This window comes from Temnothorax longispinosus, chromosome 4, assembly GCF_030848805.1.
Source record: "Temnothorax longispinosus isolate EJ_2023e chromosome 4, Tlon_JGU_v1, whole genome shotgun sequence".
Taxonomy (NCBI): Eukaryota; Metazoa; Arthropoda; class Insecta; order Hymenoptera; family Formicidae; genus Temnothorax; species Temnothorax longispinosus.
The window spans coordinates 13,451,212-13,478,163 of record NC_092361.1 but is presented as its reverse complement, the minus strand read 5'-3'; the positions used below and the strand labels follow the sequence as shown (position 1 = coordinate 13,478,163).

The following is a 26,952-nucleotide window of genomic DNA, read 5'->3' as shown; positions in this document are numbered from 1 at the left end:
GTCACTGCTCTCGTTGAGAAAAACACGTTCCGCGCTAATTAGTATTATTTAATATTGTTTGATATTTATTTTAAAAATGTGAAATGCGTTGGAAAAACAAACGCGTATCGAATTTTAAAACTAATTAAACGCTAGCAACTTTCCACGTGATTTCCTCCGATATTTTCTAAACAACAGATATCGTTGAAAATTCGTAATTAAAATTACTAATTTAATTAAATTGCAGCAGATAAAAAAATTATTAAAAAAAATTAAATTGAAATTTTAAATTAAAAAAATTTACGTAGAAAATTAGTTGTTTGGATTTTTTTAAATCGAGCTTTCGTACTTCAACGAAGTAATTAGTAAATCCTTGACAAAGTCGCACAAGTCATGAATCGCGCATCCACTTGCTTGCGGAAGTTCATAACGAATTTCATACCGATTTTTTATAAATTTCCAAACTAACTTGTGATTATTCAAATAACTTATCGTTGAATAATTTCAAGAGTTCATTTCGCTTGATGTAGCATCGTGAAAATCGCGAAAAGCTTCGAACTTCAGACACGGCGGGCTGACTTCACAAATTCTTAGAAAGCACTCGTTGAAATAATTTTGTCCTATTTTCAAAATGTCTGTGTAACATTTATGAGGATTAAATTATATCTGATTCAAAAGATATAAAATTCGTAATACGAATGTCACCTAGATATAATTCTATAACGATATAGGATCATGTATGTTTCTCGTATTATAATAAATTCAAGAATACATTTTTATTTTTATCTAAAAATGTCATAGAATTTCGATCACATTTAGAAGTGAATCATTTCCATTAATTCACATTGTATAATTGAACAAGTTGCATAAATAACATACCATTTATTTACGAAACGCTTTCGTGAAATACTACCGTTGGGAGCAATTTGATAAGATCCCGCAGATTCTTAAAAGCGAACCTCAGTTCGGATCTAATCTCTTCGCGAGAGAGGATAACGTATCCGCTCCATAATCTTTCCCTTTATCGCCATCATCCTCGTTGATGCTTCCGAAGCTGTGGTTAAATCCGGCGATTGACAGACGAAGATTGAATGGCGGCCACGTTTGCCGAGGCAGGATAAGACACCGTTTAACGCAATATCGACGGGAAAAAAGAAAGCAATGATGGGAGAAAAAACAAGAGTATGAGAGGGAGAGAGAGAGAGAGAGAGAGAGAGAGAGAGAGAGGATGAAAGGTAAAAAAGGGCTATAGAGGAATGGGAAAGCACGCAAATTAAAAGGACGCCCACGTACGCTGCGCTGTAGAGCTTATTCACATGATAGGCATTCACCTACTTCGTCCCCTTCTTATCCTGACTCCGTCTATCTCCTTTCCACGCACTTCTTCCCGCTCCTCTCCTCCCATCACCCAGTCGAAGGCAAGTTGGCCTGACGCCAGGGAGGAGCAATATTGTAGCAGCAGGCTACCCGGGAAATCTCGTGACTCCAACCTGCTGGCATTCTATGTACGCTGTTCGCGTATACAGGATGCATCAGAAGTCACGCGCAATTTAATGATTGGATACGACAAAGCCTGTTCTCTCCAATTTTTTTATTAGGAAACATTTTGCAGTAAGATTACCACCTTTCAATGTTACATAGTTAAATAAAAGAAAGGCAACATTGCATAATCCACTTCTAAAAATTATATAAATAATTATCCACAAGGGAAATAATGTATCTTACATTATTGCTCTTGTTCGTTTTGTTTATGTGAAATTTATGTCGTCGTTTCAAGTGAAATTTAATCAAAATTTTTACTGAGAAAAACTTGGTTTTGTAAATTCATTAGAGAATTTATGTCTGAGAGAAAATGCACATTTCTGGTACGTCCTGTATATAAGCACATCTAATGTAACACGTACAACGCGGAGCGCAGCATACTGTCTTACTTACTAAGCACTATCACGACCACCAACCGACACAACCGCCGCTGCCGCCCCGGGAGTCTGATTTATAACTCTCAGCCTAATATACTGTTTTAAAGGCGACGTTGTCGGAAAGAAATCTCGATAAATGTCAGGAAGTATCGTCCGCGGAGTCGGTTTCCGGCCGCGGTGTGCCGACTCGCGAAAATGCTAGGAAGTCGTTATCGGTAATCGCGTCCATTAACGCACGCGTATAACGTCCCCTTGGCCAAGCTAAATCCTTAACACTGTTATAAAACTGATGCATCGTTGTGTTTTGTAAGAAACCGCGGTGCATTATACCGCCGGTATGGAAATATTTTTATTCCTCTGGCGCAATTCGGGTCTCGCGGACGACCCTCGGTTAGCCAAGAAGATGTAATGGATAACCTAGAATTAGCGTAGAAGAAAATAGCGGGTAGTTATTTTAAGATATTCACTTGGAAAGATAATTTCGCGATGAGCGATTTTGATTACAATTTTAATTGTTCCGAGGATAACGCCGTCTCTCTCTCTCTCTCTCTAATAAAATTATTAACTCACTTTGTGTTTTAAAAGTGTGATTCTATCATCCCCGACGTCTCATTTGCAACGAGTACATAATTATGTCACGATTACTCGCAATGATTTACAACTCAGATAGCCCACATTTACGTGACATGGTTTCTGACGGTAGATATCGAAAGATCGCCACCGCTGATTAGAGACACTGCGCCATAATGACGTCCCTAATAACCGTCGCGGATACGAGCTAGCCGAGCATTACCACACTGAAACTAACCCAAAGTTCCCTCGAAAAGAATTTAGAACAATCGATCTAAATAACTAATCGGTTACGTGAATCGATCCTACGCGCGAATCATCCATTCTTTGAACTTATTTATAGTAGCATCGGCGAGATATCGGAGTCAATAGAGCACCTTAAAGTATTTAGATAAGCGAGAAAGTTGGGAGGGGGGTGGGAAAGAGGAGAGAAAATGATTTTAACCGTTTCCGTCGCGGGCTGATTCCGCAACACGATGGTTTTATAAGTTCCTACTGTTTTCCGCAGCTTAAATCGCTCATGCTCAACGGCGCGGAATCGATACCGCTCTCCAAGGGACAACACCTGCCGACAACACGCGTAAGCCCCGGAATTTTCGCGTAAAACGTTTCGAAACGGGGGCCGCACAGGGACCGCTCGAGTGGGGGTGAGCGGTCGTAACTATTTATCTGGAATCCTAAATCGCGCCCGCGCTTGCTCCTTCGGCTACATGCTACATACAAACGACAATATTTTCGATATCTGCCGATGCAATACGAAATCGATATTCGGCCCCGCAAAGTGTAGCCGCATCGGCTGGGCGCAGTCTCGACATTCTATCTATCGCACGCGAATAACCGTGGAATAATATTTTCGGAAATGTAGATTTAGCGCGCGTATCCTTTTCTAAGATTCTCCGGGATCTCGGTGTAACCGGATGACGGCAAAAAACATATATATTTTTATACCATATTATCTTAACAAGACGTGGTAAGAAGTAAATGTGCAGCTAAATTACACGAAACAGTTATAGCTTTTTAAGAGAGAAGTAGTAAAATTAGTAGTAAAGGCCAAAAGTTTCCGGATCAAAGATATAAAAAGGTGATAAAATGAAACAACTGTTTTTATTTGTTATAGTATAATCTTCGTTTATTTCAATACATATTTTAGAACAATAAATTAATTTTTTTATTATTATCAAAAAATTATTCTAAATTTTGTTCTTAAAATAGTTTGACATGGCGAAATAATTTCTCCGTCATTGATAAATTTTTCATGCAAATTAAACTTTAATTTTGAAAATTATTTTTTATTTTTATGTTAACTCTATTTTAAAAATAAAAAATAGTTTTAAAATTTTAAATCTTGCATGGAACAAATTTACCAATAATAAAGAAATAATCTTCGCAGTATATTAAGTCATTTTAAGGACAAAATTTCAGAATAGTTTTTTAATAAAGTGTGGAAATAGTTATTTGTGTAACAAGTGCGGGAAGTTGAGAATTGGACACGAGTGCGGAGTGGACGCACGAGGCGAAGGCGGAGTGCGATCTTTCCACGCACGTGTGATGTAAAATTAATTCATTGTTCTAAAATACATATTGAAATAAAGGATAATTATATTAAAAAATAAAAATAATAATTTTATTTAATCACCTTCTTTATAACTTTGGACTGGAAACTTTTGGACCTTATTATGTAGGTAAACGAGATATTGCGCAACAATTTTTTAGCATTTTTTCTAAAAAATTGCTACGATTAGCAGAAGCTGCACAAATTTATATTTCAAAAATTTTAAATGTTACATAGATATAATAAACTTTAGACTTTCCCCCAATCTAAATCGTTATATTGCAATTACTTTACTTTTTCGACATCGTTCCGTTAAATCGAACAGCTAGCAAGAAAAAGGAGATAATCCTATTATGACAATCTAAACAGTATCGTTGCTACGTTGTCGCTGAGGATGCAGCGGCCGTCAGTCGAGAGAGTAAATCATAGAAATACTCCTCGGCGCTCGAATCCGATCGACTTCGCGGTGCACGAACGAGCACGGAGAGGGAGGGAGAGAGAGCGGGAAGGACGGAGACTTTACGTTATCTCCTTCGTCTTCCGAGTTTAAATCGCTCACGCTCGACAGGTCGAAATCGATATCGCTCTCCGCGAAGCGGCGTCAGCCGACACACGCTCCTTTTCCTTGTCGCGCCATATATATCCGTCGCGCCGCGCCGTGTCTCGCACACCACGCCGAGGCCGAGGGTGCCTCCCGTCGATCTTCCGCGCCGCGCCGCATCCCGACTTACGCCCCGAGAAATCTCGGGTGCGCGCTTAAATAATCGAGCGTGGCGTGCATTCAATCGTTGTAGCAACTCCCCCGAACGGCCATTCCGTCCGAATAGGATTTGTTTCCTATCTGGGACTTTCCCCGAGAGCGCATCCTCTCGGAGAGAAATTCGCGAGGCGAACGTTTTAGTTCGTGCGACGACGCCGGAGGCTGTCGGATTCAAAGTTTCCGAGGGGAAACTCGCCAACTCTGCATTAACCCTAGCAACGATGAAGTGTCGTTCTATACAACAACGTCTATGCTGCAACATCTCATCACATTTGCATGTTACATCTCGCCGTGGCAAATCAGGGCCAATCTTGTCGAAAATTTAAGGGGCATGCAGAAAATATGAACGGATATACATTATCTTATACAGAGATTTAACGAGAAAGATATGACAATGTAAAAACTTATAATTTTTCATTCGTCTTTCATTTTCTTGTACACTTTGTACAGTATAGAAAAGTTCTTAAAGGATCTTTAAAAAGTTATAAGAGTAGCATTATGATTCCATTTAAAAAAAAACCAGCAAAATAAATAATGATGTTTGCTCTATAACGACGATGCAAAAAGACAGTTGACGCTTATAAAAGCAGATAACCACCATTAAGCAATACAGTATCAATCTAATATGATTTCCATGCTCGTACGGCCACAGATTTTGGCATGGATGCAGATTGCCACACGTAGTGGACGCTACTTGTCTACGATAATATGATTTATCTCATCGGGAGAGTGTCTGGTCCCCTCGGAACGTTTGCCGAACGATAAATATCGACAAGCGCGCGCGATTGAATAAATCATCAACGATAGAACAGGAACCGGGACACTCGTTCGCCGCGGCAGACGGTTTCACAAATGGCAGTTTAAACTGGAAAGGGAAATGGTCCTGTTAGTTCTCTGCCAGAGCAGGACAAGAATTTCCTGCGTTTAATAGCCACGGTGGGCCCCTCCATAGTCGAAACACGATTACGCAAAATTTATTTTCCGATATCGTTTCGTAACGTTTCGGGCGAAGGGCTTCGTTTAAGGGGCACAACGAAGACAACGGCATTCGGTGAAGGTAAAGCGAGAGTGTAAAATCTAATCACACGCCCGGCGCGCGACTTTGCTTTGTCGAAATCACTTCACCGTCGCGAAAATCTCGTTCCCTATTTCCATTTGAAGAATGCAATCGGAGTTGGCGCTAATAGAATTTAAGGGCACGACGAAATCGATTTACATCCCCTTCGTTCGGCTACGCTCGGTACTAATCCGTTTTATCTGCAAGTTTCGGGGATTCGAGTTGCGCGAAGTGTCGAAATTCATGACAATTTAGTACCTCCAACAAAATGGCAAGACCTATACATATTTTCTTCTCGCGATCATGAATTAAACAATTTTACGTTATAGATAAATCATACGTACGATCGCGAGTTGAGTAATTGTTTACGTTCCAATTTTCCAAAGCGCTCTGTTCTGCATGATTGACAAACTACGAACGTATTTCATGAAATAGATTTTTGCGCGCCAATCGTAATCGACAGAAATTTACATTCGTCGAGTTCTACCGCAGGATAGGTAGAAAATTAAAAAGAGAGCTAAAAAGCCCCACCCACGTACGAAACGAATTGTATTTTTCCGCGTACCGCCAAATTGTGCCGATTCAGAATCTTGAAATACCTACTATAAATTGCAAAATCGCAAAAAAGGAGGACTCGTAAAAGCCAGTGACGAAACGAATTTCAATTGCCTTCTGGTGAATCGAAATGCTCCGTCACAGTTGCCGCATCGTGAGTAATGGCGGTTTGATTTAAACTTTCTCGATAAATGAAATTTCTGTCTGCGTAGGGATTCGGACAATTGATGATGCCACGATTGTAAATTTGATGGACAGATGTCTATCACGAGTATTCATTTATAATATGCAATGTTCGTTCACGATATGAGCAGCACAAATGCGATTTTGTGATATTTCATTCGGTGCTCGGGACAAAAGGAATTGGTATGCACTATCCAAACTCTTAGCTCTTAATAATTATTTCTATTAAAGATCAAAAACTAATTATATACAGGGCGTTCCAGGTCAGGTCATTAAAAATTCAGGATCTTACAGGAAATTGAATTTGGAACAAAAAAGTTCCTACAAACATCCGAAAATGTTTTATTAAAAAATTATATAGCTAATAAACTTCGAAAAATCACGTTTTTTATGATTTTTAAAAATAACTGGCTAATTGTTACACTAAAATGAACGCTATGAATGTAATGTTTACACAAAGATCATTAAAAGGTGATTTTTTCAAGTTTCTACGTTTTTTGTTGTTTTGAGCTTATTTTCTTTTGAACGCCTTATCAGAATTAAATAAAATTGTTGTAATTTAGTTTGTTATTTAATTACCTATTAGATTTCATAACTTTTATAAAATAAATGATGGGTTATGAAGAGTTATTTTTAAACATCATCAAAAGAACGTGATTTTTCGAAGTTTAGCTATAACTTTTCAACGAGGCGTTTCGGGACCTATGTTTATAAGAACTTTTTTGTTTCAAATTCAATTTCCTATAAGACTCTAAAGTTTTATTGACTTGACCTGAAATACCCTGTATATATACATATACATATGTATATTAAAGCCGTAGGAGAAAATGAAAAAAATGATTGTTTGAAAGTTCAACTTTCTTCAATAAGAGTAGCAACATGAGACGTTAAATGTCTTGCTGGCATTGAAAACGTGATCTTGATACGCGAGATATTCATGAAACGATACACGTACGATTCTCGAGTGACAAACGGCGACCGTTTATACATTCATATATTCATTACCGACATCCAGAAACTTCCGACCTCTTTCTCTGTCGTCGTGTTGCAGAACTGGAACAAAGTGTCATACAACAGCGAGGTGAACACGCCGATATTAACAGAAATTGCGTTGAAATCTACGCCGGGAGACGTAAATAGATTTCAATTAAAGCTGGCGCGCTACCCTTAGATTTGCCCGATTGTAAAACTTTCCTTGCATAGACCGAAAGAGATCCACTGTGCGTTTCTATTAGCGAGATTCTAACGTTTGTCTAATTCGTCCTTCACCTGATCCACATTTAACGAATAAATTATATGATAATATGCATTCTATTTATGCGTTCTCCATATTTATAAGAAAAAAATTTTTCACTCATTTCGTTTAATCACAAAATAATTTGTTCGTTAAATTTTTATCAAGGGGGGAGGGACTAGCTAGGCAAACGTGAGATTCTGTATAATATAGACAACACACATACTTCTTGATTTACATATTTATCATACATACATTTAGGTAGTAGCTAATAGAAAACATTTACAATAAGGGATAGTTGATATAATTAATACCTTACAATCCTTACATGGTTCATATGGGATATGATCAAGAATAGGAAGGTGCTGCGAATGTGGTCTGCATAAAACCCGGCGTTACAAAAGAGAATACGTAATGATGCACTTAAAAGGGCGCGCAGGGTCAAAGGAAGGTTAAATATATCAAGCTACGACTACGTGCGAGAAATACCTACAGAGAATTACCAAGTACTTCGAAATCTGACTTTAATCCCCGCACTGTCGGCGCGATACTAATTCGATATCGCGAGAAACGTTCGAATAGCGTCAAGAAAATGCACCACATTCTTTCTCAGCTCTCTCTCCGTCTCTCTCTCTTTTTCTTTCCTGCAGCAGTACTTTGGAATTGTTCGGTTGGTGTGTATGGCGGTGGACGTTATAATTGAATAATTTATCAGCGTCCGCGATGAGAAATGATTAGCTAAACTTCGGCGATACTTCTACCGGCTGCCGAGGTGCCGCTTTTAAAGTGGAAGCTTAATACGAAGCTTCATGGGACGAACTTGCGAGCTACACTTTTAAATTGCGCCGCGCAAAAGAGTTTATAATAAGGCGTACGCCGAAGATTTATCGAGGGAAGAGGCGCGCGGACTGCTGTCGATGGTGGGAAAGTGCGGAGTTGCGTTCATTAAATCATAAACGCGAAAATGGGTAGCGCGTACATTAGGATACGTCTAGAGGGAGGGGGTTAAAGTTCGACCTGTTATGGAGGAAGGCGAGAGGGAAATAGCGTAAGGAAGAACAAAGGCGTGGGAGAGGGTGTGGAAGGAGACGCGGGACAAAAATGAGAAAGGTGAATGATGTAAAGAGCGCGCGTGACTCTTTATTCGCGGAATATTTGCATTCATGAATCTCGTGACGCGCGGAAAAGCCGCAGACACGTGCATTCATCGTAATGCGGCGCGGATTACTAGCGCATAATGTGATTTCACCATATCGGGTTTTTTTTCTCATTGTATCGTCGCGCCACCGTATATTGAACATCAGATAGCTCTGTTATGGATACAGATAATTGGAACCCACAGTTACATTAAACAAATATTATGCAAATAAAGTTTGGCGAATATTTCGCGATTATATTAACAGAAATAATTATTTCTTCAACTTTCTTCAACTAATTTTCTTAAATTAAAAAGGTCATTTTGATATCTTTCTGCCCAAATTATTCTTTTAATTTCTTAAAGTTGCGAGTGTATGTTATGGTAATGTAAATTAATCGGCGTGATGTAACGTCCACGTTTCAGGAAACTCATAAAAACGTCCGCTATATCTCCGGCTTCCTACGGTATAACAATGTGGCAGTGATCGATCAAGCTGAAAAATGCCAGGAACCACAGAAAACATATTTCGCCGCGCGACCGCACTGGAATTTCGTGAAATTTTACTACCGGAAGTTAAGCTGATCCGACCAAGACAAAGTTCGGGGCTATTACCCTTGTCGTCGGAACGTGACTTGAATAAGAACACGTGTAACTGAAAACAGAATGTATGATTTTTCAGATCGTGTGCGTCGCCCTTCCTCTCTGAAAAAAAGGATTTTACCCCCATTGCTCTTCGTCACATGCATGCAGATTATATTAGCATCTTGAGATAAATCACTTAAGATTATTTTATAGCTGGAAGAAAAATGCGCGCACGACACACACCCATAGATGCGAGAAGCGTCGTCCATATAATTCTGAATCTCAAATCATCTGACACCTGTTATGGAAAATACACTCGAGAGTTCCTACATGTTACATAAATATTATAAATATTATAAATATTATAAGCATGTAAGTATATCAAACATGTAATTATATAAACATATAAATATGCGTGATAGAATATAGAATCTTCTTCTTTCTGTTTGAAATTATTTCTTAATTTTTTAAATCGATTTCTCACAAAAAAGAATCCCAATAATGCGCACATTATTTTTCCATTAAACATGAATAATGGAACAGATTAATATAAAAATGACAAGTACCGAATTTGAATATAAGTTGTAAATGATAATCTGGATAATAAAGTAATTTTTCTGAATTTGTCAAATCGAACTATATCTATGTGGTGCCATCTTACGATCAAGAAGTTAAGTATTTTGTAACGATTTAGATAAGGTACCTTGGTAATTTGAGTAGGCATTTAATTAAAAAAAACACGTATATAATATATATACATAAAATAAAACAATATACTGATATATGCATAAGTAAATAGCTTTTTCATACTTCTTGAAATAATATCCTTTTAATAAAACAATTAAGAAATTTTGAATATGTTTTATACAATAGATTATTTCCTTTTAAAAATAATTTAACGTGTCTTATTTATTCAAATAATATTATGCAATAAAGGTAATAAAAAAATATATCGCACCTACAATAAAAATTACTCAAAATTTTTTATTAAAAATAGTTAATTAAAAAAAAATTCACTTAATTTTCTTTATTACATTATCTTTGTATATGATATATCTTTCTGATCTGCCGATTATGTGTCACTCTTTCCGTTGCGTTATCTTGTTAAAAATTATGCAACACCTACTTCTAGACTATTATCCAAAACCCAAAACATAAAGGCGTTAAAAAGTAAATAAAACATAAATTCTTACCTGTTAAAGATCAAAATTCACATTTAATATTTCTGAAACGTCACTTAAATATCACTCGCGAATATACAATTGGCACAGCCCGAAGCACTATCGCGAAATACCGGTCTACGATCGAAAGTTTATCACTAGATAAATCGTGTCGCGACGCGGAAAGACTTTTTCGGCATGGATAAATCGAAATTGTTCGAAGTGTTTTTGACGTCGCGACGTCGCGTGCGCCATGGCGGTGCTGAACAGCTGTTTGTCAATCGTGGGGTTGTTTGGTAGAAGAAGGGGTTGATCATCGTCATTATTGCCATCTAGAGTAGGGTGCACGTAGCTGCTTTCGACTCTTGAAACCGCTGCTTAACTTCCGCAGAAAATATCAGTTTCGTCACCTTACGAGTAACTAAAATTATTAAAAATTTACCTATCCACACTAGGTAACTATTACTTATCATTTCTATTTTATTTCTACTCATTTTCTAATTAATGGCTTGGTAAGATTGTTTATTTTTTTAGATCATAAATCATGCAATTATGTATAAAATCATTTACACTTAAAGAAACGATAAACAATATTGATAGCAAATTGGATTCGCTTCCAATAGATGTAAGTTTATTCGATATAATCAAGATGACAAACATTACTTAACTTTGAAGGCCATAATACCTGAGAGAGCCATCCTTGCATATCATCACGTGCGATCAACGCAATTAGATACGCGTAGAGCATCGTTCGGAACGCGTATTTAAATACTGTTGCGTTTGAAATAATGCAACCGCGAACGCGAATGTGTTTTTTCCTTCTAAAGGTCTATTGTCTATGTCTATAATAAGCGCGCGTATGGAGAGTATAAATAAAAAAGGAGTATAAATAAAAATGGGCAAAATGGTAAGAAAGCATTGTTATAATTTTCATTTTCACAGTATTATCTCTCACGCTAAAATAAGAGGTCCGAAGATCGAACTGCGATAAATTAGAAGTCAGATAGACATCTAAAAGTAATCAACTAATCACAAAAAATAAATTGTACATTTAAATAATTTGTTTAATGATAACAAGTGCTTCTGACAGCAACATATTGAACGCATCATATTCTAATGCAGTGGCCGCAATTCATTTTCTATGCAACGATATTCTCTACCGCATTCTTTCGAGCTGCCTAACACGAGATCGACGTGTGACATTACAATTAGTTTCTTCTACGCATCAAGATGTATAAATTTATATTACGTGTTATTCGCCGCGATTCACCGATCCATCGTTATCATTCTTATGCATGTACGAGTCGCATAACTTACCGCTCCAGTGTATTAATTTTTCATCACTAATTCGTGGTAATCTCTATATTATGCTTGCTTATCGCTGCGGCATGATGCCGTCCCGATATATTATCTATACATAGATTTCTACGCTCCTCCAAAATTTTCTATTTTTTACGAAAAGACACGTCATGTTATTGGAATATTACATCAACTCTAATACTGAAATCTTTTATCGCAAAGATTTTTTGTTATATACTTCGTTATATATACTTTCCTGGCGCTATCTTGGACAAGGAGAATTTATGACTATTTACGGTCCTGTTTCCGTATACCCTCAGACCCTCATTCATGTGGTTGTGTTTACTCACGCAGAAGCTCGTGCATATATGTTCACTCACCTGCACACTCACACATCTGCACATACACAGCAACGCACAATGTGAGCGTGCGACCTTGTGAGCGCAACAGGCGTCACTCCACAACCACCACTTTACCAATCTAGAGACGGTGTACGATGTACGATGGCGGATACAAGTAAATCCCCCTACTTCAACGGTAACGGCTTTTATGACAGTACCGTACGATCGTAGTTGCAAATATTGGAGTTTCAAAACATAAAAATTATAAAGTTAATTTTAAATTAAAAATTTTTTAATTAATTTTAACTTTAAAATTAACCATCTGACGTGATCACGACAGGATTTAATTGTATATATTAAATATATTAAGCAGAATAATACTACTAATTACATATACTTTGTACGATACAATAAGCGAAAAAAATCTTTTAAAATATCCGTACGTGTTGTAATGCATGTGTATGACACACGCGAGACGGTACATATCCTTTTTGGCAAATTTCTCACGCGCGTCGTCTGTTCTTTTATAAATTCCTGTCCGACTGGTGCCCATCGAAAAATGCCTTGTTACGATCCGCCACTGTAAACCGGCCACGTTGGTCTCTTATAAAGGGAACCCACGCGATAGCAAGCTGCATACCACGGCGGCGCGTCGCGCGCAAACGGAGCCGAGACGACTCTGCTGTCACGACTACAATAACGATCGCACACGCGCGCAATCCGCTCACGAAGCCAGCCATTCATGGGGTCCCACGCATCTCGTTGACGGCTGTTGATGACCGTCCAAGTTGATCCCGGTGCGTCGCAATGCGCTGCGAACGCGATTGCGGACCACGACGGCGTGTGCGGTGAAAGGCTCTCGGCAAAATTCCTCCCGGCGATCGGCGGCGAAGGTGGTGGTGCGTGTTGTACACGTTCGATCGCATCCAGTGTGACTATGGTATCGCGCGTCTGACGCCGTTGGCCATCGACAGAAAGATCGTAGCCGCGGGGCACCCTCGCCAATCACAGATCCGCCAGACGTGGCTCGACGTTAGACCGTTGTTGCCGCTCGCCGGTCGACAACGATCCTCTTCCTGCTCGCTCAGAGGATCTCGACCGACGCTGAGAGCCGGCCGTCGCAGCAGCAGCCAGCAGCAATTTGCTCCGAATCGCCGGGATCGCGATTATGGTACGTGCAAGTTTTGCTTTTCGCGGGTCGCGTGTGTGGAACAAGCTACCTGACGCGTCACCCGAGTCGGTGCATTGTAATTCGTGTCTCAGTAATTCGAAACCGCGCACGCTCGCGTCGAATTAGAGAGGAGATAATATAACGGATCGTTTTCAGATGTTTCCGATAATAACGAGAAAACGCATTGGCTAAGCAATTAAGGAGAATAAATAAAAACAAAATAAAAATATTTGTTTCTGTTGCCGTTACATTAACTAAGCAATTAAAGAGAATAAATAAAATAAAAAGATATTCGTTTCCGCTACCGTTACCGTTGCTTCGCGAGAAACGCGAAGAATATGCTGTATAAAGCATTCGACTAATATAGTTGGAGCAAAATTTCATTCAATCTATGGGCGAGACAACACGGAGGAAGAAGATTAGAAATTATCGCCTTTGTTTTTTTTCCTTCCTACTCCGGATGACACACCGAGCGTTGAAGTCTCTATTAAGAAGATGGGAGACGCCGAGCGTCCCTATCGCATTTGTCTCGTCAATTCTCCTTAGTTAATGATGCGATAATCGAGGTCGGTGCCGCCGCCGGGTCTCGGCAAACGCGATTTTCCTCCCGGCACTCCGGAGCGGTCGTGGCATAGCGGCGATTGCTCCGGATCGATCGACAGCGTGGTCGCGAGGAGAGGCGAAGCTTCTTTTTTCTCGGGGAAAGTTCGATCGCGTTATACAGCTCGTTTCTTCGATGCTCTCGAGTGTCCTGTTCTTGCACGCGCGCGGCTTTATTGGGAGCGAAAGGGCCGAGCCGGCCATTGTCGATTCAGAACAGCTGATAATCACTTGTTGGTGGTGATGGAAGCATTGTGTTTCCCGATGAGAAGAGAAAGCACGCTGCTTTACGAACGAAAAATTTACGATCACGCTTTACGATCGAAAGTCAAAAGAATCGCCCCGGAGCATTGTTCTAATACTTTTCTGGTAATAACTGTTTTGTAAACATTTGTAAGTCTGTAAAATGATTTACTCTCTGTTGTAAAATAACAGTAACGTTACATCGCACGATATAAAATCGAGCATAAAAATAATTGAGGCACTTCTCCCTATTTTTTATAAATAAAGTAATTTTGAGGAATTACCTATTCCTATCAGTCAAACATGACAAGCGGAGCTGATAAAACATTGAAGTAATTATGAAATAGGATTATATCAATGTATTAATACCCGTCATTACTATATAGCTTCAAGATGATAACAATGAACATATAGAAGATCTCGTTATCTGCGGAAATTCTTGTCGTTATCCACGGCAAACAATCACGCGCCGTTCCAAAAATCGTATCTCCTGGACAACCGGGAGCATGACGGCGTATTATATATATGCGTGTATTAATAGCGCACCTTTAGCGTGCGCCTGTGCAGCTAGCTCATAATAAAACGCTCACGATAGAATTTTGCAGCGTTCGCGGACAACGCTACCGAGCCCGTGGTGATCGACCGTTATCTAAACGATCGCTCGTTTGCCGATAAGCCGTAATTGGGAATTCGAAAGGACAATTGCGCGAACATGGCGCTGGCGAAGATCAGGAATTTCATCGACAACAGCCTGAAGACGGTGTCGACGCCGTTGGATCGCACGGTGAATCTGGAGCCGGAAATCGGCATCAAGATCGTGCACTCGCCGAACGACAAGACACTGAACGTCACCGTGCTCGGTGCCAGGCACTTGCCACAGAACTTCGGTTTCACCAGAGTCAATAGCTACGTCGTGAAGGTAGAGTAAACGCGAGAAAATGGCTCGAGAATGTGGATCGATCGCATTTGAGCAAACAGGAAGCGCGTATGTCATCTCGTCAACGGCTCGTATTCTCCACACACATTTAGCGCCACGAACATATCCACAATTTTAATCAATGCATTTAATACGATAATTCAATTTAAAAAAAACATAGTTAATTTAATTTTGTATGCACCAATAAGATCTGAGGTGAAGTAATCAATGTCGTTCGATAAATGTGCGTCGGAGATGCCAGACGATGCCAAATGCAAACTGCAAGATCGCGCTCCGCTACGCTCCGTCGTACTCGAGCCTGAATTACGCGTGAGGCGGAGACGCTCGCAGCACTCTTGGGTGTTATCTGTGATTACGTAATTCCATATGAGTAACGCATTATAGAAGTCCGGCATTAACTGTAGTATCCTATTGACTGGCGAGAGAATGTTCTTTACGACTTCCTTCGACGTGGTCGCGCGAGTAGGACAACTTATGTCCCGCTAAACACCTGCATATTATGTGGCAGAAATCAATTTAACGCTTCAACATATTTCGGGAGCACGCGGTATACACGGATCGTTAACGAAATGTCTGCTGCAGTAGTGGTGGCATAAAAATATTTCTAACTTGATTGCATTATTTACGACTGGACGTAAATTCAATCGTACAGAGAATATGAATTTTCTTCTTATACCGTTGGAATATATCGATGAATTAGAAATGAACATTTTATAATTCAAAGAATTCTCTTTAGAAAATTGATTCTCGCCACAAAATAAGTACAAGTCAGAATCTATTAATTTCTTTTATTGCTTGTGTCTATCTCTCTCTCTCTGACTTTTTATTCTCGTTTTATTCTTATATATTTCCACTTTAAAACTGGCGCGATAAATCATGAATCGGAGTTTGCTATCAGATATCGAAGAAACTGACAATCGTAATTTTTCAGGTGAAACTGATTCCTGGAAAGGAAAAGTTCGAGACCACGTCGAGGAATGAATCCTGGCCACAGTGGAACGAAGAATTTGTTTTCCTCCTGCGCAAAGAAACCAAGCAAAAGTTTGGCAAATCGAAGGTCGTGGAGGAAGAAATTAACGGATCTAGATTTATCGTCGCGACTCTCTACGCGGTTCTCGAGGACAAGCCTCTGATAGCGACTGAAAAGAAGGATTCGGATAAAACGTCGCCCACTAAAGAATTGCCAAAGAAGGGCGGCAAAAAGAAGGAAGGTCAGAGCACTTCTGCCGATAATCAGGATTCTACCAAGAACTGCAAACTCCTCAGCCAGTTCTTCGGCAAGAATTCCGACAAACTCGCGGAACCCACGGTCGTGGAGAGAAGAGCCTACGACAAGAGACGAACCGTTGGCGCAACGACAATTCCACTTGACCCGAAGAACTTCGTTTGCAAACCGCCAAAGTCGAAGCACGCCAGCGATGTGTCCACAGGGGACTTGTGGAAACCACTACGACCGATCGCCAGTGGTATCTCAGGTGCCGAGGAAAGAGTAAGTTTTCGCAGCTTCGTAACGACTGGCACTGCGGTCGCAAAAACCACAGTTACGCCATTTCTGAATGAAGAAGAGCTGAATACACTATTTGCAATGTACATGCAAATTTACTCTTCAGCTAATACAACGATATTGTACGCACTCGCAATTATTGTGTAACTGCGCAATCATACTTTTAACGTAGAAATTTTCTCAAAGATAAATCTCATTTTCCACAATAAAATCCTGATTATTAAAATTACATCTACTTTTTTCACTTTTACAATTCTTTGGAAATAGCTGTGGTGTCACTTTATATACATATACCTATATTAATAAAAAATGTATATAATAGGTGCACGTTTATTTGTTATAAATATAAATATTGAAATTTTCCTCTGTAATATACATCGCTATACTCTTTATCTAATTTTTCTATCAAAATATATAAAATATTCTTTCAGAAAGAGAATAAGAAGGGACAAGTTGAATTGTCCTTATGTCTATCGAAGGGCGAGAAAGATGAAGACAGTGGCGGGCAGCTAATATTGTCTCTGAACCGTCTGAGATGTTCGCTTCAGACGATGCATGAGCACGAGGGTCTAAAAGGACAGATGTATCTGAAGATGTCGGTTGTTGACAACGGTCGAGTAACACATTTCTGGAAGAGCGATCGATTTGTACCGACGGTGTCCATGAAATTCTCGCCGGAGGCGGCGAGAGTCGTCGCCGACAATCCGTACAAAGGAGCGCTCAACGACGTAAGCTTCGTTGTGAAGTTCGTCTCGAAGAATAAAATGGGTAAGCTTTAAAAGTTTTACCTTTATAAAATATAAAACACCGATATATATCGTATTGCTCTTACTATTATTTAGGCAAGAAGACTCCCGTAGGCCACTTTGTGATCGGGCCTGATGTCGGTGGAACTTATGGCGAACACTGGAAGCAAGCTCTAGCGAAACCGGGACAACAGATAACGAAGTGGCAGGCGTTTGAATAAAAAAAATAATAATAATAATAAGGCGCGTGAGAAGTCGGTAACTTATTCAACATTACGAAAACCGCAGCCATTGAACGACTTTCCTCTTAGATATCTTACAACAGCAGACTTAGAGTCACAACAGCGTGAAAACGAGAGCGCTATACGCTATGCCATAAATATTTAAGACACCGATCGATAAGGCTATTCCAAAGAATACCATAGAAACGTATACGAATGCAAACGTCTATGTGAATCTTTCTTGAGCTGAACATGCTGACGTCTATGACCCCGCTACTGATTTTATATGAGAAATTACGTGACTTCACAAGAGGAAACTATTTTTAAATGCATGAATCTAGTTACAATTTTCGACTGCACATATTCTGTATGTACAAAACCTTTGCCAATTTTAACCCGTCCTTGATTCCGCAAAGGAGAAAACTCAATGTTTCTGTCTGAAATCCGATCAATGTAACCGTCCGTAAAATAAGAACTGTTGTCTATAAGCATATAAATATTGTCTAAGCGTATAGGTAAAATGGATAATCGTAACAAGTACAACATATCATATTTCATAAGATCACGAGAATAAATCGCCATGTTACTTTAGTATTAATTGATATTTTGTTTCGACACAGACATAATAATTTTTATATGAATAACGCTCATATATGTAATCGCTTACGAAAGCGTGTCGTTAAAGATGATATATCTTTTAATAATGATAAATTTGACTAGTTTTATATGTACTTTTAATGCTCATTTTTATTACCGCGCTAGCTAGAAATAGAGTAACAGCGATCAATATTCAGAATTGATATTAACAAAAAGCTATTTCCAATTGTGATACATCGAAATATTTTTTTATCAATCATTATTTATATGTACGTTTATTAACATAAAGTATGTCAATATTAAGACCTCAAAAATTGCAAAATATATTTGTTATATAATTGCACCGTACACACAGAAAAACACATACTACCTACAAGTAAATATTACTTGTTCTAAGTATTTGATAAGTATATACCCGCAAATCTACCATAAAAGCATCACAAGCATCATATTTACTCAAAGCATATTCTGGATCTTAGCAAGTCTAGTACTTCAAACAAAAATATTTAATTAATACAAGAATTTGGTTTACTTACTATATACAGTTTACGGGAGAGAAGCATATTTAAATACATAATATTCTTGAAAGAAGAGAATAAATTCTTGTTTTGAACACAAAACGATAAGCTTTTCTAAGATTTGTGCCAAGTCTATCTTAAAACTATTGTTAAGAAAATATTCTTTGTCGAAGAAAACTATTACTTAAAACAAATAAAATAAAATAAGTAATTGCTTTCTTTGGCTGATGTAGAATGATATTTTTCTGTGTGTACTCTTTCAGACATTAAGTATGAATTAATTAGTATTAATATTTTCAGTGCTTTTACAGTTCAAATAAGAGAAAGAATACCACAAAAAGAAATAGTTAAGAAAATTCCAAAGTATTTATAAAATTATGTAATACCAGTCAATATGTTTTCTATAACTCTCTATGATTGTTTTAATAATGCATATTTTGACGGTATTTTAAGGAATATTTGTATGTTTGTAATTGCTGACACCAAAAAGTACGCATACATTTCGTTAAAAATAATATTTTTATTTACTTCTGTATTGTATCTAAGACACAGAAACTAACTTTATTTATAAATATATCTCATATTACCTATAAATTTTATTATTCTCCTGCGACGAATAAAAAGCTCGATAAAGTTTCTCAGATTTCATATTTATCAAGATAATATCCAGTTATCAAAAATCATTTTATTATATGAACTTCATATACAATCGTCTAACAACTTCATATAGTAAATTTTGAGCACAATATATTGAATGATATTGTGCTTTATATTTACGAATAAAGTACGTCGGTGATACAATGTTACAGATCATGCCTTGTTTATATTGTATGGCAGTAAAAGGCTAATTATTAAGAAAATATATACAAAAATCATAAGAAAATGGCAAAATGCCGCGCTAAAACTAAATTGATCGCGATGATTAATCTGGACGGTTTTAGCAGTCTTATCCTTAATATCTGGGGTTGTAATAATCGACTAATTCGATATTAGTAAGATTCATAATTTGTACTATAGTAACATTACAATGGAAAAAATAGTACAAATATACATTTTTTTGTATAGCAGTAAAAATATATTTCTAGAAAATATGTAATTTATTGATAAAATGTAGCTTAAGTCAAGGTAAATTATTGACTTCCTGGAAGTTATTCCTTCTTCTAAATATTAAAGATTGCCATCGTTGATATTTTAAAGATATAAAAAGGCATTTGATTGCGTAAAAAATTATAAAAATTGCATATAAAATTGCATAGTAAAAACTACGATATCTATATGTATATTTGATTGCTGGAGTTTGCGTCTTTCCTGACGTTCGATGTGTAAAAATGAGAGAGGAGCATTGAGTAAGTACAAGTGAATCTTGAACTGCAAAGATAGTTACGGAAATCTAAACTATCCAGTGAATCAGATCTGTTAAGAATCTTTGGCTAGACTTCTTTAAACGCCGAATACGTATCGAACGGTTGTTATCAGGCCGATTAACAAGAGGTACAAATTGCCGTATTGATAGGGCGCCGAGTTACAACCGTCTTTGCTATTGCATGTACAGTATTCCATAAATATATTGTACGTTCCAGTTCGCATTAAGCAAAATCGCTCGTCACCCGCGATCCCTGGCTCGCCCATGTAAGCGCAGCTACGAAAATATCTCCATTCCCCGTTAACTGTAAAACGAAAATAATTCATACAAAATACAGAGGTGCAATGATAAAATCGACGAACAACAGATTTATATTTTTGTATACTAGCTGGTATGTGCAACTGCATAATTCTATATTATAAATAAGTAAATAACCTTTTTGACGAATTTTACGACACATCGTTGGTTTTACGCCTGGCAGGTGCTCCAAGTCGGGTTCCTGCTTACAGTCTGTAATGGGCACTGTGGAATTGTCAAACGGATCCGCGCATTTCGGATCCGAGTCTGACCTGCATACCCAACATTTGATAGAAAGACCTAAAAGAATACGGCAAAGTTCGAAGCGATTTGCTATTTCCAACTGCAAGTATATATACCCCCCAATATTCTAAACCATCTATTTAAATACTCTCTAATGCATGCTTGTTTTTACATAAAGTTTATTTTATAAAGAGGTTAGGAATACGTTTGTGAAATAAATTTCTTATCGCAGTTACGCGCAAATCTTCGTAAGAACACCGACGATACGCAAATGCGCGCCAAGTATTCGTAATCTCGATCCCGGAGAAGGTTACTTGAAGGTTAATATAAGAATATTAATTAATACTTAAATATTTTTCAGATATCTGACTTTATATACCTTCTTGGATGCAGCAAATAAAGAGCAACGCTGTCACGAGAAAGGAAAAGCGGATTCCGATGGCCATTTCGGGGAAAGTGTGAGGAACGTCTTAGCACTCTTTGCTTTGCGAAAACTCCTCACGATAGCGAGAGATTCAATGCCTCCAAATACTCTTTATATATTCTATATGTCCACGCCTATAATTGACACAACTACTGACCGCGCGCTGCGCTAGCCCTCCAGTAGTTATACCGGGTGACTCAGAAAAAAACGAACCGGAGCAAGCTACTCGCTGAAAAAGCCTCAGGCAACATTTATAATGAATAGTTTAATTGTTTAATATAATCAAATACCGAGGGCAATATTATTACAAGATTATTGAGATAAAAAACCACAAATAGCTGCAAACTCCATAATATTCTTAATATTGCAAATAAATATTGAAGAGCTTTCTTCAATGATAAATAAAATTCCCGGAGTCATATTGGAATCATTCTTTATATGTTTTATACGTCGTGTTCATAATTGTTTAATTATCACAATTAATTACAATTAACGTGGTGTACTCTGACCTCTCATCCAGCTGTTTATAAAGGGTGTCTTACTAATAAAGTAAATATATATTTATTATATACTGATATATACTTCGAAATCATTTCGAAATAATTAAATATCGAAAGATAAGCGTGCGACTTAAAAAATATTGGGACGTACTGAAGTTTTAAAAAATTGAAATAATTTTTATGCTGTGAGCAAAAATCGAGAAACTCTCTCGATATATCATATCTTTTCATATGTACGTTACTGAAGACTTCGGGTGTACTCGGGTTCTTCGGCGTTACGTCACGCGTGACTCGAGTCAACCGCGCCCGACAGATGTAATGTTCCTTGTTATAGTGGCTGCATTCCGATATTCACTGTCAGCAACTTTCAGTACTGAAAATCTACAGTATACGTGACGTAAAATATAGATTTGCAGTACTGACAGTGAATATCGGAATGCAGCCTGTGTCACGGTATATAGTGGCATGCATATTCACCATAAGAGTGAAATTATTTTATAGCGGCAAATTCAACGTAAAGAGAGTGCAAAACAGAAAATAAAGTGATTTATCCTCAAGATAAATGTAAAAAAGAATAAAAATCTGTTATCCTAAAAAAAGGCAATTTTAGAATTGCATATTTCGACAACGTGTAAAAAAATATTTTATCTCATATTAATTAATTTACGTCAAAACTTAGCTTTCTTATTATATGTTAAATTATACAAATTTAAATTAAGTTATGATATTAAATATCTCAAACATTATGTGATGTGGAACAAATATATAAATATATACAGATATTATGTTGCACTATATGCATATAGGCGCGCAACCAGTATTAGAAAATAAACGAGTTGCCAGTCAACTGTCTCTAAACGTCCACAAGTTTTTATCAAACGCGATCTCTCGCGTGTATACCAGCACATGGAGCACACAGTTCAATGTCCCTACGCAGCCAAATTGTAAAAAATCATATGCCTCTGAGAAAATAGGACACGACTGTTACGACAAATGTTTGCCGCGTCGTTCAAGATTCAAAGCCCATTCGTGAAAATATCTTATCTTTCCTTCCTAGTCGCGTTCGTGTTCAGAAATCTGCATCGTGAAATTTCAAATCGACCGGTGATGCGTCGAGCGAACTGCCCAGACTCACGTTCAGGCATCCTCCAGCTATCTGTATCAGTCTGAGAGAAGGGGGACGATCTTGGGACCCCACGGATCTCGTAGCCCGCAGCGAGCGGGATCGGCTCGCTTTCGCGGGTGGTCCGCGCCGACAACCGGCGACGTCCGCGCGCGCGCGCGAGCGCGAGCGCTCAGCCTCAGCCCCGTTTCGGGGGAAACATTTGAATGCTATAAATAAATATAAATAAATTGATTTGCCGGCATTAGCATAAGTAGCAAAAGGGGGAGACACGAGGCGACTTCGACTTCGGAGTTCGGTGTCTCGCCACCCGCGCGCGCGTCTCTCTTCCTCAGCTTACTCCGTTCCGTTCTCGCGCAAGTCGTCGTGCCGGCCGGACGTTGATTTATATCAGTGTCCCTTCGGTTTCTGCGGTATTCACCGTCGACTCTTCTTCCCTTTAACTTAAAAGGGCACTGGACTATGGCGTCCGGATACGCACACGGCCAACGGCCATCCCATCTCCTTTAGTCTCGCGCGAACTCGTGGGAATTAATTCTAAAGTAGCTCTTTATATGTTGCAATACCTATATATATGTGTACCAATAGTACCATTAATATATATCAATAATATATTCGTATCGGATTTTAAATTTGCAGAACACATAAAAAATTTAATACTTTTTTAATAAATAATAATTATTTTTTAAACTGTAGTCCAAGAATTCTAGAAATAATCAGTCTTAATTTTCGAGGGATTAAAAAGCAACAGATCTTAAGATATAATCTTTAAACAGTTTATTTATCGATTTATTTATAATATAAAAACTATTTTAATTTTTATATTTTAATAGGTTTTCTTTCACAGCTCTGCTTAATTTATTTTGATGATAAAAAGTTATGCGTAGTAGGATAGATCTGATAGAGGAATAATGTGTTTAAATATTCACTTTCTTGGAAAATTTTTTCTAAATTTCCAAGAAAGTGATCAAAGATAATCGAGCAAATTAAAATATAACGGTTCAATTATATAAAAAATTGCATGCACTTTAAAGCTTTTATTTGATTATTTGACACTCAAGGCAAAGATCCATTTTTTATCCTCGATATACAAAAATCAATATATGTTAGTGGCAAAGACTAATGATCTTTAACTATTACGTGCGACGGGCGGTTATAATGTTTTTCCACGAAAAGCAATTCCCCGTAAATGTTTTAACGGAACTCATATTTCCTTCGTTAATGTATGCAAGTTGCCGATATTCAATGTCGAGTTTTTCTTCGCAGTCGTCATTTCAACTACTTCCGATAACCATAGTCATTTCCTTTCGTCATCGGTGAAACAAGAATCATGTGGCGACGTTTGCTCTGGACCATCATGCTTTCTCGTCTCGTCGAAATTCAAAGCGGTCTCGTCCCACCGAACGATCGTCCGGGCAAAGACTTTTTCACGGATATCTTGAGCAAAGTATTGCGAACGTCACGAGCTAACGATGTTCTTCTCATACTTCGAGATTCGCTATTAGACGGACGGGCAAACGATATTCTTGGTAAAATAGCCGCGGCGACCGCTCAACGCGTACCGACGCTCTACGTAAACGCGGATCGGATGGAGCCAGAGTTTCGGGTTTCTTCTTGGGCAATGTCACGCGATCTGGTAGTGTACATCTACGTCTCGGGGCGAGGACCGGATATCGTCGAGAGCGAGCTCGTGGCTGAAGACACGGAACGCTTCATTCACGACCGTGTCCGGCCCAAGGTGCTCGTGCTGATGATACTCCGTCGACCGTGTCACGATCTCGCGGCGCTCTTTCGAGCGATGTGGTCGAAGAAGATTCTCGACGCGATCGTCGTGGAATACTTCAAATCTCAGTACACCGACAAGTACTCTACGATTGTCCATCGATACAACCCGTTCACCGACACTCATACCGAACAACCATATTCTACAGATATCACGTGGTTTACAGATGAATTTCCGAATATGCAGGGTTACCCGCTGGTGTACGCCTTTACCCGCCGACCGCCTTATAGCGATATTGTATCAACATCGAAGGGACAGGAGCTGAAAGGTGTGGACAAGTTCCTGTGTGAGGTTTTGGCGGATAAAATGAACTTCACCGGTGTGCCTAAGATAATAACAGAGGCCGTATATTTCCAGAAAATGCCTAACGGCTCTCAATATGGCATCATGCCTGACATAGCTTCTGGAAAATATGACGCTCTCCTAATTTCGATGCCATTATGGGGAAACAATTTAAAAGTACGATACACCGTACAATACACCGATCCTCTCTTTATCGAGAATTGGTGCTTCGTAGTGCCAAAGTTGCTCGTAAAACAGAATTTCTTGGCCGGCACTGCGATCCGATTGGTCGTTATGAATTTCTCGATCGTAGGAATCTTCTGGTTGTGCTCGAGATTTATGAAGTTCAATCCGGGCAGATGGCATTTTTTTAGAATCGTTGGTATCATACTGGCTGCATCTTTTCCATCGTCACCCACGAAGTTACACGAACGAATCATTTTTCTCTGTATTCTTGCTGTTTCCGCTTCCTATTCCTCAATGCTTTTCGCCGAGTTGACGAGCATCGGTTTCGAGGGCGATCGCTACGTTCAGTTCGATCACCTGCAGAATCTGACGAGTTCTGATTTAGTGTTGATGGTGCATGAAAATATACTGGACATCATCAAGCTGCACAGCAGCGACTTCGAATATCACGTACGCAAATCGGGCAAAACCGTCGTAAGGATTCGCTCTGCAGATATCTGTCTCAAGGATCTGGTGATGCACCAGAACGTATCCTGCTTTTTGTATGAGGATCGGGTCAAGCTGATCACGGTCAACAACATGCGGAACGGCGAGACCATGATGAAAATGACGAAGCTCTGCTATCTGTCGCCAGCGGTCGGTAATGTTTTTTCGGAAGGATCGCCTTACGTCAAACGTGTCAGCGACTTACGTCTGATGCTTGCGTCGGCAGGCATTCGCGATAAATGGTATCGCGAGTACCTGAGGAACGAGACGAAGGAGACAGTATTTCAAGTGAATCGAGATCATGTGGACTTTAAGTATGTTAGCGTATTTCATCCGACGATCTACGTACTTATAATGGGATATTCGATGTCTGCTTTCGTTTTCATCGGCGAACTGATTTGGAAATATTTTTACACTAATTTGTGAATCTTAATCTATGTTTATTTCAATAATATATATATTATCCGAACGATAAACTTTTGAAGAATAATTCGAGAAAAAAATAAGCAACGACGAACGCGAGGCTATATATATTGTCGTCAAAAATTTGTTTCTACTTTCATGATTGGAGACCGCGGGCGCCAATCAATTTGATCACGCATACGTAATTCGAGAATTGGTTCCCTCGAGGCGACATTATCGAATAGGGCAAAAACGTTGTCGCGAAACTGATGATCGCCGCGATACCGGTGGCGATAATGAGACGCGTACCTTAATCGCGTTCCGCGCGGGACTGCGGAACGCAGTTAATCTTCGTTATTGCGAGCACGTCGTGACGTCGACGCGTAATCGTTATATACGGCGCGAGATGGACGCGAGCAATTTTGATCAATGTAACAGTTTCCTCAAACGAGCGGAACGCCTCCGAACCTGCTCATGCGAGAGCGCGAGCGTATATCGTTTACGTGAGTCAGTCTCGCTTAGGTCGAAAAGCGGTCCTCGTTTCGGGAACGAAATCACCGGCCTGAAGAGCGGGCATGCTTCTTGCTTATTTTTTCCTCAAAAACAGCCAATTTCGTGTAATCTTCTTTGCGAGAGCGGGGCGTGGCTCGGACCACAGGGATACTTTGGTAGGCAACTGCGACGTGTGTCATTAACCGAATCCTTCAACCGACCGTGGTCGGTCTCTACTTCCCCCCTTTTCCAAGTTGAATGAATAAGTTTAGAATTACGAAGGTGCGGTCCTCCTGGACTGACCGTTAATGATACGTTAATGATATACGCAATAATCTCTAATATGTTACGTCTTCATATCTGTTACGAAAAACTCTAAAGAATCGAAGAACGTCGCTGTACGGTTCGATTGACATTAATATTAGACATCGTAGAATTGTCGGGTGCAGCTTTTCTATAGTGTCACGACGATTCTCCGGGATTCATGCATCTTTCATCATCATCA

The 26,952-nt window shown here is 38.9% G+C and overlaps 5 protein-coding genes across 7 annotated transcripts in view; 3 read left to right on the top strand and 2 right to left on the bottom strand.

The window, feature by feature from the left end:
* Sfl (N-deacetylase and N-sulfotransferase sfl) overlaps positions 1 to 10,965 on the bottom strand; it is a 271,277-nt gene extending 260,312 nt beyond the window's left edge. For both annotated transcript variants that reach the window (XM_071777022.1, XM_071777021.1), the window contains exon 1: positions 10,723 to 10,965. The gene's annotated coding sequence lies outside the window, so the exon portion shown is untranslated. The remainder of the gene's footprint in view (positions 1 to 10,722) is intronic.
* Positions 1 to 13,105, top strand: part of LOC139812310 (uncharacterized) — a 162,716-nt gene extending 149,611 nt beyond the window's left edge. The window contains exon 3 of the mRNA XM_071777026.1: positions 12,942 to 13,105. Coding sequence (XP_071633127.1) covers positions 12,942 to 13,105 — 164 coding nt within the window. The remainder of the gene's footprint in view (positions 1 to 12,941) is intronic.
* On the top strand, positions 13,004 to 18,343 carry LOC139812307 (uncharacterized). 2 transcript variants are annotated; one of them, XM_071777023.1, is made up of 5 exons: positions 13,004 to 13,500; positions 14,949 to 15,262; positions 16,212 to 16,769; positions 17,216 to 17,552; positions 17,627 to 18,343. In XM_071777023.1, the coding sequence occupies exons 2-5, from the start codon at positions 15,056 to 15,058 to the stop codon at positions 17,749 to 17,751; spliced, it is 1,227 nt and encodes a 408-aa protein (XP_071633124.1). In that variant the 5' UTR covers positions 13,004 to 13,500; positions 14,949 to 15,055; the 3' UTR covers positions 17,752 to 18,343. The 2 variants fall into 2 exon arrangements, with proteins under 2 accessions (XP_071633124.1, XP_071633125.1); XM_071777024.1 differs by having other exon boundaries at positions 14,939 to 15,262.
* A 1,023-nt stretch (positions 18,344 to 19,366) lies between these two features.
* Positions 19,367 to 21,359, bottom strand: Crok (crooked). Its single transcript, XM_071777025.1, has 3 exons — positions 21,149 to 21,359; positions 20,665 to 20,826; positions 19,367 to 20,533 (listed from the first exon to the last, which is right to left on the bottom strand). The coding sequence occupies exons 1-3, from the start codon at positions 21,213 to 21,215 to the stop codon at positions 20,307 to 20,309; spliced, it is 456 nt and encodes a 151-aa protein (XP_071633126.1). The 5' UTR covers positions 21,216 to 21,359; the 3' UTR covers positions 19,367 to 20,306.
* Positions 21,360 to 23,323: 1,964 nt separating this feature from the next.
* LOC139812120 (uncharacterized) lies at positions 23,324 to 25,979 on the top strand. The gene has a single exon (XM_071776741.1). It carries the CDS (start codon positions 24,147 to 24,149, stop codon positions 25,977 to 25,979), a length of 1,833 nt encoding a protein of 610 aa, XP_071632842.1. The 5' UTR covers positions 23,324 to 24,146.
* The last annotated feature ends 973 nt before the right edge of the window (positions 25,980 to 26,952 follow it).

Excerpts from the sequence above, each read along its gene's own strand:
- Crok (XM_071777025.1), bottom strand. The coding sequence starts at position 21,215 with ATGGCCATCGGAATCCGCTTTTCCTTTCTCGTGACAGCGTTGCTCTTT. Across the intron at positions 20,827-21,148 it reads TATTTGCTGCATCCAAGAAG|GTCTTTCTATCAAATGTTGG; the intron begins GTATATAAAGTC and ends GTATTCTTTTAG. Across the intron at positions 20,534-20,664 it reads TCGTAAAATTCGTCAAAAAG|TTAACGGGGAATGGAGATAT; the intron begins GTTATTTACTTA and ends TTCGTTTTACAG.
- LOC139812120 (XM_071776741.1), top strand. The coding sequence starts at position 24,147 with ATGTGGCGACGTTTGCTCTGGACCATCATGCTTTCTCGTCTCGTCGAA.
- LOC139812307 (XM_071777023.1), top strand. The coding sequence starts at position 15,056 with ATGGCGCTGGCGAAGATCAGGAATTTCATCGACAACAGCCTGAAGACG. Across the intron at positions 15,263-16,211 it reads TCAATAGCTACGTCGTGAAG|GTGAAACTGATTCCTGGAAA; the intron begins GTAGAGTAAACG and ends GTAATTTTTCAG. Across the intron at positions 17,553-17,626 it reads CGTCTCGAAGAATAAAATGG|GCAAGAAGACTCCCGTAGGC; the intron begins GTAAGCTTTAAA and ends ACTATTATTTAG.